The sequence below is a fragment of the Populus trichocarpa genome, chromosome 1, assembly GCF_000002775.5.
Source record: "Populus trichocarpa isolate Nisqually-1 chromosome 1, P.trichocarpa_v4.1, whole genome shotgun sequence".
Lineage (NCBI taxonomy): Eukaryota > Viridiplantae > Streptophyta > Magnoliopsida > Malpighiales > Salicaceae > Populus > Populus trichocarpa.
Window position 1 is genome coordinate 37,361,636 of NC_037285.2, and position 19,740 is coordinate 37,381,375.

The 19,740-nt window shown below is 29.9% G+C and overlaps 2 protein-coding genes across 3 annotated transcripts; both read right to left on the reverse strand.

Annotated features, from left to right (window-relative positions):
• Positions 1 to 1,093: 1,093 nt before the first annotated feature.
• Positions 1,094 to 11,593, reverse strand: LOC18095363 (BAG family molecular chaperone regulator 3). Of its 2 annotated transcripts, none has more exons than XM_052455933.1 (4): positions 10,986 to 11,593; positions 9,486 to 9,742; positions 1,873 to 2,019; positions 1,094 to 1,310 (listed from the first exon to the last, which is right to left on the reverse strand). In XM_052455933.1, exons 1-4 carry the CDS (start codon positions 11,224 to 11,226, stop codon positions 1,200 to 1,202), a joined length of 756 nt encoding a protein of 251 aa, XP_052311893.1. In that variant the 5' UTR covers positions 11,227 to 11,593; the 3' UTR covers positions 1,094 to 1,199. The 2 variants fall into 2 exon arrangements, with proteins under 2 accessions (XP_052311893.1, XP_024458553.2); XM_024602785.2 differs by having other exon boundaries at positions 1,094 to 1,392; positions 10,986 to 11,588.
• A 2,470-nt stretch (positions 11,594 to 14,063) lies between these two features.
• Positions 14,064 to 18,723, reverse strand: LOC7470814 (CSC1-like protein ERD4). The gene is made up of 6 exons (XM_002300301.3): positions 18,090 to 18,723; positions 17,348 to 17,493; positions 16,998 to 17,273; positions 15,787 to 16,631; positions 15,227 to 15,482; positions 14,064 to 14,727 (listed from the first exon to the last, which is right to left on the reverse strand). Exons 1-6 carry the CDS (start codon positions 18,358 to 18,360, stop codon positions 14,347 to 14,349), a joined length of 2,175 nt encoding a protein of 724 aa, XP_002300337.1. The 5' UTR covers positions 18,361 to 18,723; the 3' UTR covers positions 14,064 to 14,346.
• Between the last annotated feature and the right edge of the window lie 1,017 nt (positions 18,724 to 19,740).

Consider the following 19,740-nt stretch of genomic DNA (forward strand, 5'->3'; position numbering starts at 1 on the left):
TATAGGAAAAGAACTATTTGAATACTATTATCTTGGTATACAAAAGATTGAATGTTTAAAACATCGCATTTACTATTTCGCTAAGTAAATTCAATTGTATTTCCTCGGAAAATATTTAAAGCTACCTATCCTAATATAATGATTTTCCAATTAATTCTATCTTTGTAATTCCTTGTGTCTTTATATATTGGTCAATCAATTTTCATTCATACGGGGAAGGTTGAAAAAATATTTTTGACCCAATATTTATACACAAACCATTTAAAACCATTAAGAGTGAATGTGAAATTGATCGATCAATTTCTTTGTATCTTATCATATTCATTCATTATACAAATACAATAAATTATTAAGAATTAATTATAATTAATCTTAAACCAACTCTACATTCCTAGCCTCTTGTATAAATGAGGATAGAGGGAAGTCTTTCTTAGTAGTAATAAAAGAGATTAAAAATGAAAAATATATAAAATGTATGTTTTTTTTTGCCCTTTATGCCCTTGTGCTCTCGTTCCATTTTTTTTAGGTTTTTTTGTTATAATGAGAAAAATTATAAGTAAGTCTTATAGTTCGTAGGTTTTGATTGGAAGCGCATAAAATATTTTAAGGTACTATTGTTGAAATTTTTGGAGACAAGTCGCACCGAAACCATTTGTATTTGTTGACCAGAAATTTAACCTCAATGGTAAATGTTATATTCATAGACAACAACTTTCTTTTCTTTTCTATGTTGCTCTTGTTCTAAAATCATACAAGTAAATAATCTATACATATATGTACTTATCTTTTGTTTATGTTTTTTTTTTCTCATCTTGTAATTATACAATTGTTTTTTGTCAAACAATTTTCCCTATATTTCACCATCTCAATATTGTTTTATCTCATCACTTTTTTATCTTCGAACAACACCTAAATGTGTATCCAATATTGTTCTAAAATCTACAAAACCACTATAAAAGTTATTTATTATTTATTCTGTAGATTTTTCACAATAAAAATTAATTAATATATTACTTATTGCAAAAAAAAAAAAAACAAAACCAATGTGTTAATTGTGCTAAAAAGAGGAGTAGCTTACCTAATTTGATCTCTATTAAACTGAAGTTTAAATCTTTTATTTAAATAAAATAGCCATGTAATTACAGTGTTTCAATACTTGTAAATATAAGAATGACAATGACCATACAATATTGGGCCAGTCAAGTGCACGATAGATACAATACAAGCAAAACAAGATCAGTCATGAAAAAATCAATTAAAAAATTCCCATCGGGACGTGGTGGGAGGAGGATCAAATGTCTCCCATTTGGCTGCGACAACAACAGGTTTTATCAGTGGATTTGATATCTTCAGCACATCTAGTGTTTCAACACACCGCTGCACCCTCTTACCCTACATAAATTAAACACATTGTTGTCAAAAGTGTAAGATTCTTTCTTTCTTTTTTCATGATAGAATCATAAGTCATAATATTTGTCCTCAATTTTGTGGTTTGTGTAGTATTGAGAAAAAAAGACCTTAGAAAAAAGTATTTGAATTTGATTTTTTTGGGTTACTTGTGGTGATGGTAGTGAAGGAGAATTTGAATAAAGTGAAGGTGATAAGTGTAATATAAAAAATCAAAATGAATTGAATTTAGTTATAGAAAATCTCTTTCAAACATATAAATTCAATTTATTTATCAATTGAATTCAAATTAAACACAATAATTGAATTCAATTATAGTACAAAATTGACTCCAAACAACCTGTTAAAATGCCACAATCACTTGAATTGGAAGCATATTGACTACAATAATTAAATTAGAAAAAGAAAGCAAAGAAATTAACACTAGCCTTTTCATAATGTCAAAACCAAGAGCATGAAAGATACCTGTAAATGTTTTTGAGCATAAACATCTCCTTCTGCAGAAATGTTATCAAGCTTAATCGCTTGTCTCATTAGCATCTCAATTAATGTCGTGATTTGAATTTCTGGTACCTTAACTCCATTTAATATAGATTTTTCAATCGCAGAAACCTATATATAAGAAACTTATAATTAGGAATTACTTAAATATTGCAAGACATAAATAAACAAACTTCTTAATAAGTGTCTTATAAAACTGAGCAAATCACCCTGGTCTTATGTTGCCTTTTATATTCAAAATAAAGTAGAAATTGAACAAGGAGCAATTTCTACTATAAACCACTCAAAAATGTCCTTAAATGGATAAGTTATCTTATACCCAATAAAAGACACCTTATTAAAAGACTACATCGTATTTTCAAATTTTGACATGAAATCAAGTTTTTGGCAAGTTCAAATTAATGAGAAAAATCATTAAAAAAAATAGCTTTTATAGTCTCCTTTGGACATCATGAATGGAACGTAATAGCATTTGCACTAAAAAACACCTTCTCAAATTTTAAAAAAAAATCATGAATGATATATTCAATCCATATTCAAAATTCACAATTGTACACATAAATGATACCCTTCTATTTTCAAAATCAATCACCAAAGATTTTAAACATCCACAAAAGTTTCTCAATATTATCAAATAAAATGAACTTGTTGTCTTAACCTAATAAATCAACTTATGTCAAATAAAGATAAAATTTTTAGGATAAAACATTTATCAAGGATCAATAACTATAATTAGCAAAGCAATAGAATTTGCCGATAAATCCCCTAATAAAATCAAAGATAAAACTCAGCTTCAAAACTTTTTGGGATGCCTTAATTATGTTTCAGATTCTTTCCCAATTCTTAGAACTATATGTCAACCCATATAAAAGACTTAAAAAAGTCATTACCTGGAATTTTTAAATGATTGAAATTGTCAAAACTCTAGATGTATCTTGTCATGCCAAAGCATAGCAAATCCCAACCGAGTATTATCTTTGTTATGTCCACATCGCTCATATCGTAATATTTTTCATAAATAAAAGTTTATGCTTTATAAGCTTAATTTTTTTTATGTCTTCATCTATCTTTGATGCTATTAACTTCAAGTTTTCATCTAGATCATGAATGGATCAAGTTTATAGAGTAGTAGAAGAAAAACATTTTGAGCTTATATATATATGGATTTTTATTAGTGAATTCTTATGCATCAAAACTTGATATTTGATAAAGGACTTCTTAAAGCTTCTTTTTGTATTTTTATTTTGAACTCGATGATGTCAGGTTGGCTTGAATTCTACTTTTGAACATGAGAATGTGAATTGTTTTTTTTATATATATATATGAAGTTAATGGAGAAAAGTTTGTTGTGGAGCTTGATGAAATTGTAACCAATAAAAAACATGCTTAAGTCTATTTGAACAGAGGCTACCATTTGACTTTAATATTCTTATGAGATATGGAGAATAATCAATAACTTCATCTACATCATGCATTATTTTGAAAACACGATATAAAATCCATGAGAAACCAATGGTTAAAATGAAATGCAAAGAGGTAGAAATTGAATTTGAAGGTTTTTTTTGCTATGAATAATTTCAAACCTTATGTAATTTTTTAAGGAAAAACTTCATTTATAAGAGAAAATATTGACACCAATGATTTGAAAACCAAGCTGAAATTTTGTTTCAACAATTTATATTAAAATAGATAAACCAATAATGATCATAGTTTTTTAGAAAAAAAAAAGTTTTGAACCAAGCTTGTTAATAATCAAAGTAATTAAGTCCTTGGGGTTAGTTGTTTTGAGAAAATCTTTTAAAGGTATAAAAACCTTGATTCCAGTCTTGAAAGGTTAAAACCTTTAAAATTTATGAGTTTTAAAAAGTGGTTTATAATGGATTATTTAAATCTTGATTGTGGGTTAATTCAATAGAATTTGTTTCAACTAGGATAAATTTATAGAATTGTATGAGGAATGATCTTGCTTGGGTTTTCATTGTAAAATTCTTTTTCAATTGGACAAATGTAAAGATGATAATTTCTCAATTTGTAAAGGTCAATGTGATTTTTTTGATATGATATATAAAGTAATGACGAAGTCGTTGAAGGTGCTCTTTGATGCTAAATAGGCGAAGGTGTTTGAAGAGCTTGAGAAAAATTTATAGGTTAAGTGTTTGAACTATATGATACCAAAAGTATAAAAAAAATGATTATTTAAGGCAAATATTGGCCTCACTACATAAAGATCTTACCTTACTTAATATTTTTAATTGTTTGTTTTAGAATGTTGACGGGGGGAGGGGGGAGTAAGAGCATACGTCTTTGAATAAAAAGTTTGAAAGAGAGTTTGCTTCTCCTTCTATGAATTCAATTTCAAAATTAAAATTTGATAAAATAGCTTGTTATCTAGCAAAAATTTACTTTGAAATAATATTTTGATCTTTTTTTTTCAATGATTTATTTAATAGATTGACAATTTATTCATAAAAGAAGTTTTTTTAGAAATAAATTATCTTAAAAAGATGAGATGCATGAGGCAATTGATAAAATTTTATATTTTATAGTTAAATAATTCTTTTGAAGGCCCGACTAAATACCATAATGATATCGTACTGCTTATTCTTAACCTTAAAGCTTTTATTTGAGAATAACATCATAACCAATATCAAAGGTGTCAGTTTCAACAATGAGAGAAGCCTCTGGATCAAGAATTCCTAAACAATAAAGACTCTTGACATGAGTTTCGAGAGTATTTCAACAAGGAGCATTTTTTTAGTCCAAATGGCATTGGTTTATGGTTTATGACAAGTCTTTATACTTCTCGTTCAATTTCTGCTTCATTTTAAACATAAAAGGCAACACGATACTATGATGATTTGCTCGATCTTATAAGATCTTCATTGAGAAGTTCGTTGATTTATGTTTTACAATATTTAAGTAATTTTTGATTCATTTGAATAGAAAAATATGACTTTTTTAGTTCTAAAAAATAAGTTAAAGCAAACTTTCTTTTTAAATACTTATTGAAATTGTTTTATTTTTTCTTGATTTTTAGGGATTCTAATATCTTTTATTTTTTATAATATACCTCATGATTTAATGTGCACTTTTTTTAATTATAAAAATTAATTTGTAAATTTAATTGCTTTGAAAATTATTTATTTCAATGTGTTTGAGAGATAATATGAATCTAAAAATTATTTCTTGACCGATTATTTTGCTTTTGATTCATTGACTATGTACTTTACGAGTATATATTTAGGTTAGGAAGGGAGTTTCCAAAATGATTTGTTGGGTAATGTCTCTAACAAATATAAAACTATTTTTGAAACAAATTTTTTAATTACATATATGTATTTTTGATAATTTGTAATTAATTTGAAGTTTTTCACAATTTGCGCCACTTTATGTGTATGTAGTTTTTTCATAGTATTTTGTTAGCACCAATTCTTTTTTAATGGAATTTTGATCTGCTCCAGAATCTACAAGAGCAATTGTTTTGATATAATGTTTATTGTTAATAACTAAGGTTATTTTCATGTACCATTTTTGTTATGTTATTTATAATTGTTGACGTGGGATTTCTATAATTTTATTGTCTTGTTTGTTGGGTAATGTCTCTAACAAATATAAAACTATTTTTGAAACAAATTTTTTAATTACATATGTGTATTTTTGATAATTTGTAATTAATTTGAAGTTTTTCACAATTTGCGCCACTTTATGTGTATGTAGTTTTTTCATAGTATTTTGTTAGCACTAATTCTTTTTTAATGGAATTTTGATCTGCTCCAGAATCTACAAGAGCAATTGTTTTGATATAATGTTCATTGTTAATAACTAAGGTTATTTTCATGTATCATTTTTGTTATGTTATTTATAATTCTTGACGTGGGATTTTTATAATTTCATTGTCTTGAGATATTCAAGGAAATTCTTGATTTATATAATCCTCTTAATATGAAAAATGATTTTGTTTTGTAGTAACAATAGCTTTAATTTTGTTACAATCATGTCAAAGTTGTTTTAATTCCTCTTTGATTTTGTTTTGTAGTAACAATAGCTTTAATTTTGTTGTTTAGGAAATTATTTCAGGATTTATTGAAGGTTGTGTGGTTTTTTTTTTTTTTCATTTGAAACTAGATTCCTTAATTTAAGGAGAAACTCTCTTAATTTTAGGGTCATTAATTTTATCAATGATATCTAATATTAAGTATTTTTCTTGAGTTATTACATTAATTTGTTTATAGGAGCATATGTACACTGTTAGGTTATAGTTAATTGCCTAAATATTTTCTTATTCATTATTAGATTAAGTTGGGTTTCATTATTTTGGATGATTATAAATTTATCATTGTAGTATTCTTTTATATCAGTTTGTGTTTCAAAGTTAAGAAAGTTGAGGAGTTGATTTTTTATTTTATCTTTAATTCTTAAACTTGGTTGTTTTGAAGTTGTTGATTTTTTATTTGACCATCTTTTCTTGTTTAAAGGTTTTTTACTGTGCATTACTTATAATTGGTAAAAGTAATCAACATCTTTCAAACTTTAAAATTTTGCTTCCTAATCTATTTTATATTTTCTTGAGGGAGGAACAAGGGTTTCATAACCATATTAAGCACAAAATGATCAATCTTATAACTCTTTTATATTTTCATGAAGTACAAATTTAGAAGTCCATATTAAAATCTTTCTTTCCAAAATAGATGTTGTCAATCTTTTATAATGGAAACATTTGAAAGAAACATCTCCTTCTACCATCTAAAATCTTGAAGTTTAGGACATTTAAATTCGAAAAGATTTCAGATGAGCTTTCTTGAAATTATTATGGATTACCAATAAAAGTTTGGTAATGACAAATATTAAGATTGAGACTGCATTTTCTACAACGACAGGTGTTAAGGTATTTGTATTTCTTACTTTGACATCACTCAATATAAGTTTTCTATAATTTTAGGTAAGATAATGATCTCACTATCCTTTGAGTTGGCTATTAAATCTAGAGACTAATGCTTGATCTATTTTTTATCTATTTGATTTTTAAATTTGTATGTTGTGGCAATCACGGTCATTTTTTAAAGTTTATTTATGATATTATGTTCATTGTATCCATCTATGTTCCATTCACATATGTTTTCACCATCATAATGAGCTTGAGTTTGATAGGGCAGATATTCAGTTTAGACATTAGAAAATGTTGGTATGTTATAGTAATATTTGACCTTGGGTTTTTCATATTGATTTTGCTTAGGATTTCTAATCTTATTAATTACTAAATCTAATTGGAACTTCTCAGCAAGATCTTCAATCTCACTTTGAGTGTTTTCATCTTGGTTTATGACAGATATTTATTTTAATGAGTTTTTATTTCTGATTTTGAAGGGGTTTTTATATTTAATGCTTCGAGTTTTTGAGCGATCATTTCAATGAGACCATCCAATAAGGATAGTTTAATAATTTGATATTTTAGTATTTAATGAGGCATGGAAAGTGGCTTTGAAATGGTGGAAAATGATAGTTAAGTAACTCATCCCTCGGTAAGGAATAAAAGACTACAAAGACATTTATCTCTATATACTACTATTTTTTATCTATGGTATTTAGAATTCAATTGGTATTGTTGTTTTGAGATCGAATGGACTTTAGACCTTTTTATGAAATAGGAGTATTGACATCTGTAGTGGTTGGTTTGAAAAGGGTTGCTACAATTTCATTTTAATGAAAGTTCATCTTAATTTCTCTAAGAGAAGGATGAATAAGGTTAGTTTGATTATTAGTGGTTGCATGCCAGATTTGTTTAGAAGTGGCTTCAACATTTATTTGTTTTTGTTGATATTTATATGTTTTTAACCATGTAAATAATAGGATACAAGTATGCATCCCATTGAGATTTTTATAACATTATATTTCAATTTGATTTCTTAGTTTTTGATTATAAGTTTTCAAGAATTGATTTCTTAATTCAATATTTTATATCAAATAGAAATCATTTTTTAATTTTTATTTATTAATTTGAAATTCTTCTTGAATGACACTTAATTGATTTATGTACTGCATTCATTATGTGTTAGTGACATAGTTGGACAATTTAATTTCTCTTGAATTTCAATAGTATATGAAAGACTTGTTTCACTAGTTTAATAATATGGTTTATGAATAGTCCTACTAAAATCCACTCCTTGAAAGTCTGAAGTTTTTAAACTAGAAGGAATATCACTTATTAGTTTTCTAGGACTTCAATTTGTAATCTTAAAGGGATTATGTTTAGCTGATTGAAAAATAATTTTGACATTTCCTAACCAATTTTCTATAATTTGTACCAAATTATTTCTAGATGGTAATGATCTTGAAATACTGACATGAGGTAATCTCTAATTATCAAGACACATGATTTGATTCCACTATAAGAGTTTAGGAACCTGAATATTTGAATTTTAAGGGTTAATTTTGATAATGAGAGTTTTATTTTTGGGTGAATTTTTAAGAGCTTTGAAAGATGTTGATAACTATAACTTTATAATATAATGTATAGATTATATCTATATTTCTAGAATCTAGAAGCATGTATGTTGAAGTCATGATATTTAAATTTAAGAGTTTTTTTATATTCAGACCGAATAATAAAATAGTGAAACTAGGATAACAATTCAAGTATATTAGACCATTGATAAGATTTGACTAAAAGATTACAAGTAATGAATTCAAAAAAGTTGTAAATCTAGTGTCTCTTAAATACACGAGTATGAGAGACTCTAATCCAAGACGATGAAGTCATGTGACACCAATTTAAACTACATCTATGTGAAAAAAAAATTATATCTTACTTTAAACTACAATTTAAACTACACCTATATGTGAAACAAATGACAACAATTTAAACTATACCTATGTGAAAAAAAAATTATATCTTACTTAAATTTATTTATTTGACCAGGTTGTATTCGATCAATAATTTGAACTTGAAGATTAATAGGTAAAGCTTGTTCAATTGTTTTTATAGAATAATTCATCCATCTATCAAAGATTCCTATCTGATATATGTTTTTCTTTGACTCTTTAGGTATGTTCCAATTTTGAAGATGTTTTTTAATTGAGGAAATTTGATATTCTTTCTTAATGAAATCTTGGATACTATCTTGACCAAACAAATCTAGATGCATTGAAAAACTACTATTTAAAGATCTTGTCTAAAAGATAATCTAAATTATCTAGACATAAATGAAAGGATTATAAGGAAGAACAAAACTAAAACACGCTGATAGAAAAATAAAATCCAAAGACAAACTGATAACAAATACCAAAAAAGGTAAATAATGATGAAGTTTAGCGAGGATATTGTTTGAGAAAACCAAAATACCTAACTCTAGAAAACATGGTATACCGATACTACAAAGTATATTATGACAAACATTTTTCACTACAAACTTCTTAATTAGACTTTGATATCATTTATATGTTAAATTGTGTTTATAGAGTACTAAAAGAAAATTTTATAATGTATGATAACAACCTATTGACTTTAAAATGGATATATATATATATATAAAAGAAAAAAGGATTAATCAAATGGGTATAATTTAAGCTTAAACGCTTACCTGCTCTGTAAGTTTATCAACCTCCATAGACACGTCAGAAATGGCCCGATATGCAGTTTGGATACGAGCATTTTTACACATCTCAATGTATCTTCTCTCAATACTTGATGGATCCTCCATCAATATGAGTTTTGATCGATTTTTGACACCACATCTATCTAAGTACTCGCCATTTAGCCTCTCTTTTTCTTTGTAAATTATCTTCTGATCACCTATTTGTAACCCTGTCTTACCCATCAGAACCTTCTTTACCTCTCCTGCATCCATTATCCAAAGTTAAGTTGACAATTAATTTTACTTTCTTCTAACTCCCACTTTCATTAGTTATGCATGCCTTATTATGGTAAAGCATTAAGGAGGTAAGATTTGATTATTGTTTCAAGATATAAAAATAAAAACAATAGGGATATGTTTTTACTAAGTATAGAAATTTACTCTAAAATTATTTTAGAGACAAATTTATTTTATATCTTTATTTTTATTTTTTCAACGAAACATATTTATGTCTCTTTTGTATATGTTTTTTCTATCTCAAGATATTAACCAAATACAACAACAATATGATATGTTCATTAAGGTTTAGTTTGACATGACAATAAAAATAATTTTTAATTTTATACCATTATTCAGAAGGTTTTTATTTTATAAATAAGCTACGATAAAAATAATTAAATAGAAGTATATTTTGCAAAAATATCTAAAATAGCTTTTTTATGTATAAAACGAGGTGTTATAAATTAGAATCAATGTTAAAAACTAAAATTTAAACTTTTGGTTAAATCAAAATTTCGACAAAACTATTTAATTTATTAATTATTTATTTAGAAAATAGTATGTTTGGATATTTTTGTTTTTTGTAATGTTCATGTTTTGGGATTTTTGTCATGTTATTGTTACTTTAGACTTACTAGATTAATTAATCAATGAATTAATATATATATATATATATATATATATAAAGTACACTTAAGTACATTATCAATCATGGTCTGAAAATCAATTTTATTAAAAAAAAATTAGTTTTGAAACCTAGAAAGAATTAAAATTAGGTTTTATTAAGAATTTAGTAGATGTTAAAAATTAGGAAGTTATAGGTTATCAGATTATATTAGAGAAATAAAAATAATAAATTATATCTATCTTTATATATATAGCTGCAAGGATAGAGTCCAATAGACTTTAAATTAAAAATAAAATTAAATAAAGTTAATAAATAATATATACTGGTGACTGGTTTAAGAAGAAAAGAGAAAAGGGGAGTCAAATTCCTGAAATAGTTAATAAATAATAAAATAACACATTCGCACGTTTTTCCAAAAAGCTTAGCCAAATGGTCAAAAAAAAACATCAAAACATGACTAGAGAAGAAAATAATATTTAATCTATCAACATTTAAAAACTCATTTATTTTTACATTTTAAAAATATTTTTTAAAAAATTAAAATTATATCTATCTTTATATATAGCTGCAACACACCGAGCGCGCGCGCGCGCACTTACCGAACGTCGCCTGAGAGTTGACGGAGATCTCGTACCGAAGAACACCATGTAGAATTCGAAGGCGAACATTTAAAAGAGGAGGAACACCATCATCCTTGTCATTTCTTTTCTGCACCAGCATGCCTCCTGGTCTCATCTCCCACTCAATCTCATCCTCATGATCTCTACACGACGTTGACATTGCAGTCGTCGTCGAGCTCGAGCTCATTTTAGCACACAGATGCGATCTTGCCTTCACCATATATATATCATCCTGCGTGATCTCACCTCATATCTTTCAAGCTTTTACCGAGAAAGCATGAAAGGACCCGTCTCCTTCGTCTTTAAAGAGATGGAAGAAATGGGGCAGTACTGCTGGTTTTTATTTACCGACACCTTCAATTTATACAGGGTGGAATGCCGGGGTCGGGGGGCTGTGGCGGTGGCAGTGTGGGGTTTTTAAAAGCGTTTTTTTTTTTTGGATTTTTCTTTCCTCGAGGAAAACCTCAAATTAAACCCTAATATATTATTCAATTCTTAATTGAGTTCTAAAGCAAAAGCATCTATCAATTAGATCCCAGATGTTTTAGAAGTCTCTCAACTAGTTTCTCTCATCCATTTTTGCTAATTCCTCCTTAATTCTTCTATAAAAGAACATGTTATTCAACGAAATAGACACCTTAAGGGCTATTTTGGAATTGCCATATAAATAAAGATTGGTTAAAATTTAATAATTTTTTTATTTAAAATAATTTTTTTATATTTAAAATTATTAATATTTAAAAAATAAAAATATATATTATTTTAATATATTTTTAAATAAAATACACTATAAAATACAATATTATTAAACTCAAAAACACCATTTAATTAAAATGTTTATTGTAATTCAAGAAATAATCTGTTTTGCTTTTAAGACAAGAGAGGAGAAAAAGACAAGAGAGTGATTGGACCAATGAGAACGATATCATGTGTCGGAGGGGTGACAGTTGCATGGATGACAGCTAAGTAGTAGATAGTTGCCGACAGTCTAAGCAAAGGTAGTCCAATAAATTAATAATATAAAGGGGTTTTTTTATAATAATAATAATAAAAAAGAGAGAGAGAGATTAATAATGAGTGGCATCTGGGTGACCTGTTATCGACAGTCACGATAAGATTGGGTGGAGATGGAGATTGTTTTGGGCTTCGCTCAAACATCGCACTTGCGGTGGGTTACATCCTTCTTTAATTCCCGTTTTGTTGTTATTATTAAACTAAGGCTTTCTTTCTTTCTTCATTATTATTATTATTATTATTATTATTATTATTATTATTATTTTCATTTGAGTTGGATGGGACTTGGAATCAGAATGGCCGTTGGATTTCTTGCTTTGGTTGGTGAGGAGATGAAATGCTATAAATCTTATTTAAAATATTGTTATTTTTTAGCTACAGCTCCATTATGGGTATTGATATGAGTTACCAATAACGTTATTATTGTGAACTTTTTAAAAAATAAAAATAAAAAAAGCATAAACTTATAATATACTAAGTTCATTAGGTTAGGACCCGTTCAAACTAAAAGAATTATAGTAACAATGTTGCATGAGCCTTTTTTTAAAAAAAAAAATTTCTAAGCCACAAGATACGAAGGATTCTTTGATAATATCATTAAGTCTGTTCCAATGAATCAACATTAAAACCTTTTGACTCGAATCATTGTTTAGCCCGAGCTTCAAAATAAACTGTGTATAATTTGTCATGAAGTGACTGAATTCACAACTCGGGTCATGAATATAATATCATTAACGATCAATTCATGACCCGAGTTATGGACACAACCGCAATGTACTTACCTGCTTGGTCAATTGTTGCTTTCTTTTCTATTCCCTTATTATTTCCTAAATTAGGCTTTTATTAGGTTCAGGTAAGATAAAATTCAGGACTAAATGTAACAGTAATTAGAGAATCAAAGACTAAATTGAATGAAAATGAACAAAAAAGTGTCTAATGTGTATAGTACACATGTCAACGTGTGAGATGGATATCACGCTGGGAAGATATATTCAATTTTTTTCGACCTTATATGGTAGTTTTTCTTGTTTTCATTGGAATTGTCTCGTCATTGACTTTTTTCTAAGGTAGCGCGTGGTGACGGTGGAGCATCAATGTGGCTCTACCGGTATATTCCTTTTCTTTTTTTTTATTTTTCTCTCCTCCCGATTTTCAAGGTTGTTTCTTCTCTTTTAAAAAATAGCGTTGCATTTTTCTCTACAGATCAATTATAGCCCCTTGATTTTTAATCCTTGTAAAATGAGAAATATGAATTAGTTTTTGCAAAATCAAGTATCGGTCCAAAGTTTTTAGGGGGTTAACAACTTGTTATTTGACCCTTGTATTTTTTTTAAAAACAAAAAACCAGCCGACACATCGCATATTATAGCATGCTTGTCTACTTTACATAATTCAGCCTCACCGTGGTGGCCAAAGAAATGAGAGGTTTTATTTTACCTAAAAATCTATTTCAGTCCATTTTCTAGCATGTATCTGTGTGTGTGTTTATATATATATATATATATATATATATATATATATAGTGTTAATTGTTTTTTTGTGTTAAATATTCTAAAAGGGAAAATCTCGGTCTCACAGCCTCCTTTCCTAACTGATTTTTCAAAAAAGTTTTAGACTTTTGTTTTTGGATCATTAAATGTTGACCAATGAAATCTTAAAAATCCAACGAACACAATTGACCCGATCACACAAACTTAATTAAAAAGGAAAGGGCAAGCAGAAAATTTATTTCTTTTAAAATTCAATCAATCATAATTTTTTTAAATAGTAATTGTGACTTAGGAATCCAAAGCTTGCTAGGTTAGATCTCATTTCAAAATCAGACAATTATGGTAAAACTAGACACGTATCTTCGCGTAGTGAAGCATACAATTTTAATTGTTCATATAAAATTAATTATTTAGTAATTTGATTACATTAAAAATATGTGATTATTTTTATAACATTCCCTTTATAATTATAATGTGATTATTTTTTAAAATATTATTTACTTCAAAACATATTAAAATAATAAAAAAAATAAAATTTAAAGAAATTTGAAACTACGTTACAAACTGAAACTTTGTTAATAATGCATCTGCACACAATCAAATACTTGTTGAAATACAACGACTGCTTGAACGCGGGTTTCGGTTCATCTTGATGTTTTTGAAAGCAATCTGCAACCTAAAAAGCTTCAACTCTCGAGTAAAATCCACGAAATACACACTATGTTTACAAGTAATTCCATGACGTGATCCACAAATCGACAAATGGTCCAAGTTTTAGAAGCTAAAGGTACTACAAGACTTCATCGAGCAATTAGCTAGCTACCAACACAGTAATATCATGCAAACGATCCGACTCTTGAAACTTGTGATAATGCATCTTCGAAGTGGTCATCATCGGCCTTTTCAGAGCTCAAGCTTGGTGGGATAAAAGATCTGTAGATGCGTTCCATGTTAGGAATTTCCTTCAATTCACGGCAAGCAACTTCAAGGGCTGTGTCAGAGAAAGATCGATAGAATTTCTTGTGACAGACATAGGCGAACAGCAAGGAAAGTATCGGCAGTGGAATTAGTAAGAAAGTACTGAAGGAGAATTTCTTCACCACAAAATAACCGAACATTGTAACTTGGAATAATATCAGAGCAGCAATGACTCTTGTGTGGATGTGGGGCCACATCCTGCCATAGGTCTCAAAGGATGGAGCATATACTTTGAGTGCCTGTTAAATTTAACCACATTTGCAATTAATACTGATTAGCACCATGATGAGTAGTACATGTTTAGCTGCAAAACTGGAAGAGTTAAATCGCATGTTTTGTGAAAATACTAACTTCTATCTGCCAAAACTTGCAGCGCACTTCAAAATGAAATGAAAATATCAAGTGAACACATGCTTCGCAGTCAAACAGATCGACCCGAAATTCAGCACATGTTTGTCATATCAATACACAATACATGTTGTTTTAGCTAGCTACAAAATTTGAAGCGTTAACCCATCAGAATGAATGCAAGCCATCTCATGCCAGCACAGGTTTGTGGAAATTTTGATTTCTATCTGCCAGAATTTGCAAGAGTTCAAGGAATATGAACATAGAAAGCACGCAATGAATTCTCCAAAAAAAAAGCACACACACACACACTGCCAGTCAAGCAGACTAACCATTCCAGAATTCAAATAAAACATTCTAAAATTTTTATGAATGGTGTGAGATCCTTACCTGATTCCTAAGGACAAGCCATCCCAGGCCAAAGTACACCACTCCAAATGGAATAATCAGAGGGGCTATGACAGAGTAGCAAAGAACAATTGTGAGAACAAGCATGTCACCAGGAATCCGGGTTGCATACCCTAAATCTCCAGGAAACCAAGCTTCTTTTAACTCCGCTTCGGTCTTGCAAAGATACTTCTTCTTTAGATGAAAAATGATTAGAGGAACTATACGAGACAGCTCGAGTCCATAGCCAACGAAAAACCTGAGAGCCACAGAATACTTAAAAGTCGAAAAATGTATTCCAAAAAGAATAATGATTACCAGACCATGTATCTAGATCAAAATAAATAGAAACAGAAAAGGCAAACACATTAGCATAAGAAACTCTTTTTCATGTCCAAGTGGTTTAGCAGAGCACACGAAGATCTTGTGGCAAGGGGAGTTCTTTGACAGAAGAACGAAATAAAACAGCTCTGGCTGTCGCGCAACATCTTCTGGAGAGGTAGACGACTAAAACCATAGCTTTCTAAAAGGAAAAGAATTATAAGTTAATGTAGTGAGCTTACTTCAGAGCCACAAAAGTCAGGAAGAAAGTTGCATTCCCCGGGAGGCTACTCGCAAGCAAACTAACAATGGAGTTTGGTTTCTCCTCAATGCTCTTGAACGTGGTGAATAAGGTGCCACCCAGTGTCACTCCAATAAAAACGTTCAGTATGGTAAAATAGAAATATTTTCCAGAAGTGGCCCTTACTGCATGGCCCACTGAAGGAATTCCCTCAGCCTTGGAGAGAGCCAAAAGTAACTTGGGCAACAGTGCCAAAAACACAATGAGTGCAATCTGAGGAAGGTACGCTTCCAGCACCGTCTTAACTGCGACAATATTCACAATTGGCTTTAAAAATGGGAGAATTTTCTTCAGATTATCCAGGGTTGTTAATGCGGAAATGAGCCCGATTGGTATCATATAAAACAATATGGTCAGAGCCACAATAAAACAAACAACATACTGCCGGATTATCCTTTGAAAATACTTAATTTTAAGATTAGACCATATTATTTGACGTGGTTCAGGGGCTTCCATGACAGTCCAGGTGTCAACCATTTGGGCATGTAGACTCTGGGCGGCAGAAGCTGCAGTCACCCTATTGGTGAAGAAGGCAAAAGCACAAGCTTGTTGATTCTCCCGGAGAGTGACTTTCTGTTCAGCTTCCAACTTTGGGATTAGCTCTTTAATCTTCTCATTGTAGTGCTCTATGCTATCTACCTTTCTACCAACAATACCAAGGGGGCCAGTTCTGATGGTTGGTCTCAATCCTTCTGGTTTGCCTGTTTTTTTGGATTCATCGTATACAGCTTCTGCATGTGCAAGCTTCTTCTTGTATCCTTCCAACTCTATATAAATCTTGTTAACCTAGAAGAGTTTTAGAAAAAAGAGGAGGCTCAAAATCAGCAGAGCTCATACAGTATGCAGCACAACACAGAAAAAGAAAACTCACAATTGACATTGGTCAAGGATCATAAATTCCTTGATATGGAATAATATATACGATAACCTCAAATATACTTGATATGGAATCATTATATTACTAGCCACTAAATTCCTTCTTTTTTCCCTTTTCTTTATAATAAATTCTGAAAGTTCAAAGGAATTGGAAACTAAAAAACGTGAGTTGGCTCAAATTACAGAAGCAATTTAGGATGTGGAATCCAAAACATCAGGGTAAGTGGCAAGAGCATGGAAAGGAAGAAACTAATGTAAAAAAAAAAAAAAAAATACCTCTTTGTTGTTTGTCACCACCATTGATCTATAAAATGTCTCAGGATAGATGGATTTAAAATATGAATCAACCTGTTCCTTTCTAGTTCGGCCCTCAGGGACAGGAGGTATGTCTCTGACAAGAACAGCGAATTGCTCTGGTGTCAGTTCAGGAGACATTAGAGCATTTGCTCTCAGCCCAGAAACATGCACGTACGCCTTCCATAGCAAGAAATAGGTAACAAGAGAAACCCAATAGGTAGCAATCAAGAATGCCCACAGCCTTGGACTCCCCCCCTGCAGACATATTTTTCCATGGAGCAAGTCAGTTCAAGCAAAAAAAAACAAAGAAAGAGGAGTTGTGGAGGTACCTTAACATTTCCCATTAATAACTTGTCAATGTCACTAAAACTCTGATTGCCTTTATCTTTTTGTGTTTTCACATTGTCGTCGGTGGCAGCAACAGGCAGAAGTACCGGCAGCAGAACAAGGCCAGACAAAACCAATATTGCCAGAGCTGTCATATAGAACAAAAAAAAAAAGTAAAAATAAACAACGTGAGGAGAGCAGTTGTCTGAGAAATAATACATGGAATGGAAGTGAGAGTTGTCCGAAATCATGAAGAAATGTACACAGATGGATTTGCTTAATCCTATGATGTTTGGTGCTTGTCAGTAATTCAAGCACGACTAATAAGAGTAGTCATTGTCAAACCCAATTATTTTAGATTTTTACTTTTTTTAGTTGCATACCACCATGTAAACAAAACTTTGTTCTGAGCAAACTAAAGTAAATAAAAAAGGAAATTGGAAAACAGAGAAAAATGAAAAGGTTACAGTATCAAGTTTTGGAAGGCAACCATCCCTTTGCCTCGAGAAATTAATTTAAGGGGAAGAAAGAACAGAGAACGACCACATACACGCTCGTAAAGAACAGAACTACCACCAAAAAGGGACACAATTAAAAAGACTCAAAGAAAGAAAGAAACCCGTAAATGGTATGATTCTAACAACTTGATAAATCAGTCACAACATTACAATCGAAGCGATTCTTTGTATAACTTTTTTACAAGAGAGAGAGACTCGGAGAAAGAGAGTTTAATTAATCAAATACCAGTGCTCAAGAAGACAAAGTAGACAGCAGTGTCTACACCGGACATGTTTATAACGTCCTGCTCGCTGGAAGAGAAGGCTTCCCGGATCCAAGCAAACGGGTTGCGGGATCTTGACGCGCCATCCCAGGGTTCCAGACCTTTCAAGATCCGGTTGGGGTAATACACGAAGGAGTTTCCAGGCTTCCTCGACAGCCATGTAAACAGAAGCATTAACACTACGAAAATCAAAAACGACGTCCCTAAAGACGTCAAGAAAGATGAGAAATCCATCACTCGCTCAGAACAGAATTACTGTGAAATGGGAATTATAAGGGGGGAAGGAAAGGAAAAGTAGCGGTTTAGATGAGGGCAATGAAAGCAAGTAACCGTTGAGGGAGGAAATGTTGAATGTATTTATGTTAGAGCATTGATTGGTGGGTGGTTCGAAAGCAAAAGGTGAGAGAATACAAAATATCTGCCATAAAGACGAAGGCTTACGAGCTGTTTGGTTCTGTGGGGTTTCGCGCTTTTGTTTATTTTTTTCATCATCATCGTCGCAGTGCTTTCATTTTCACGGTCCTCGTAAATAAATTGAGTGTGTCTGTGTGTGAAAAGAAAGCGGGGATGGCATCAAGGCACGGAGCGCGCTTCGAGCTCCTGGTAGTGAGACATAACTTGAAAGTACTAAATTGGGTTTCAGCTCTTAACCGCTTGCTTTATGCCACCTTTCTTTATTTTATTTTATTTTTAATTTGGCACGATTCAATTTTTATTTAAGCATTTTTAAAAAGCGCTGTCCACGTCGACGTGATCTTTTCAGATAATGTTTTCTGCATCCTACCTCTCAGGTTCATAACGTTTAACTATTTTGACGTGTGTTTAGACTACTTTTTTATGTGTCTCGATTATTTTGACGTGATAGGATTAAAAATATATTTTTAATATATTTTTAAATAAAAAATATTTTAAAAAATACCAATAACACAATATTAAACACTACCTAAAAAATAAAACAAAACTTTTAACTGTTATTTGTAAATTAGGAATATTATAGCTTTTTTATTTTATTTTATTAATATAGATGTTCAGATTAACTTATGTGTACTTCAACTACTCTCACAGGTCCTGAAATTAATGATTATATAAGCTTTCAATGACCCTGAGGTTGTATGTTTTAAAAGTATGTTTTACTTTAAAAAGCATTAATATTAATGTTTTTTTATTATTCTAATATATTAATATTAAAATTAAAAATCTAAAAAGCTAATTATTTTAATGTATTTTAAAATAAAGAAAAATTTAAAAAAATATTACGCATCACAATACCAAAAACACTCATTTAAATAAAATATTAAAACTATTTTTTTAATTTATAAAAAAAAAATAGGTAAGAGGAACAATTTTGACAACATGTAGTGACCATGTCGCAGGAATAGAACCATATTTTCCTTAAATGATTTCTATTTATTCTGAGCTTTAATTCATCAATCAATTACTTTTACTGTAGCGTCAGTTACGTAGCTAGGAGTTATTCCTTCATTTATCCTCTTATAAAATACGGAAACCGCATATCCTTTTTAAAATAAAGATAATTTGAGATACCAAGACACCGAATATTTTTAATATATAATTATCTCTCGCAAGATATGATTCTTGTCGACTTTATAAAAA

Bases quoted from the DNA above. Each gene is read 5' to 3' on its own strand.
- LOC18095363 (XM_024602785.2), bottom strand. From the start codon at position 11,226: ATGGTGAAGGCAAGATCGCATCTGTGTGCTAAAATGAGCTCGAGCTCG. The intron at 2,020-9,485 runs GTAAGCGTTTAA...TCTTATATATAG, and splicing joins TTGATAAACTTACAGAGCAG to GTTTCTGCGATTGAAAAATC. The intron at 1,393-1,872 runs GTATCTTTCATG...TAATTTATGTAG, and splicing joins ATGCTCAAAAACATTTACAG to GGTAAGAGGGTGCAGCGGTG.
- LOC7470814 (XM_002300301.3), bottom strand. From the start codon at position 18,360: ATGGATTTCTCATCTTTCTTGACGTCTTTAGGGACGTCGTTTTTGATT. The intron at 17,274-17,347 runs GTACCTCCACAA...ATATGTCTGCAG, and splicing joins TATTAATGGGAAATGTTAAG to GGGGGGAGTCCAAGGCTGTG. The intron at 16,632-16,997 runs GTATTTTTTTTT...AAACTCTTCTAG, and splicing joins TGGTGACAAACAACAAAGAG to GTTAACAAGATTTATATAGA.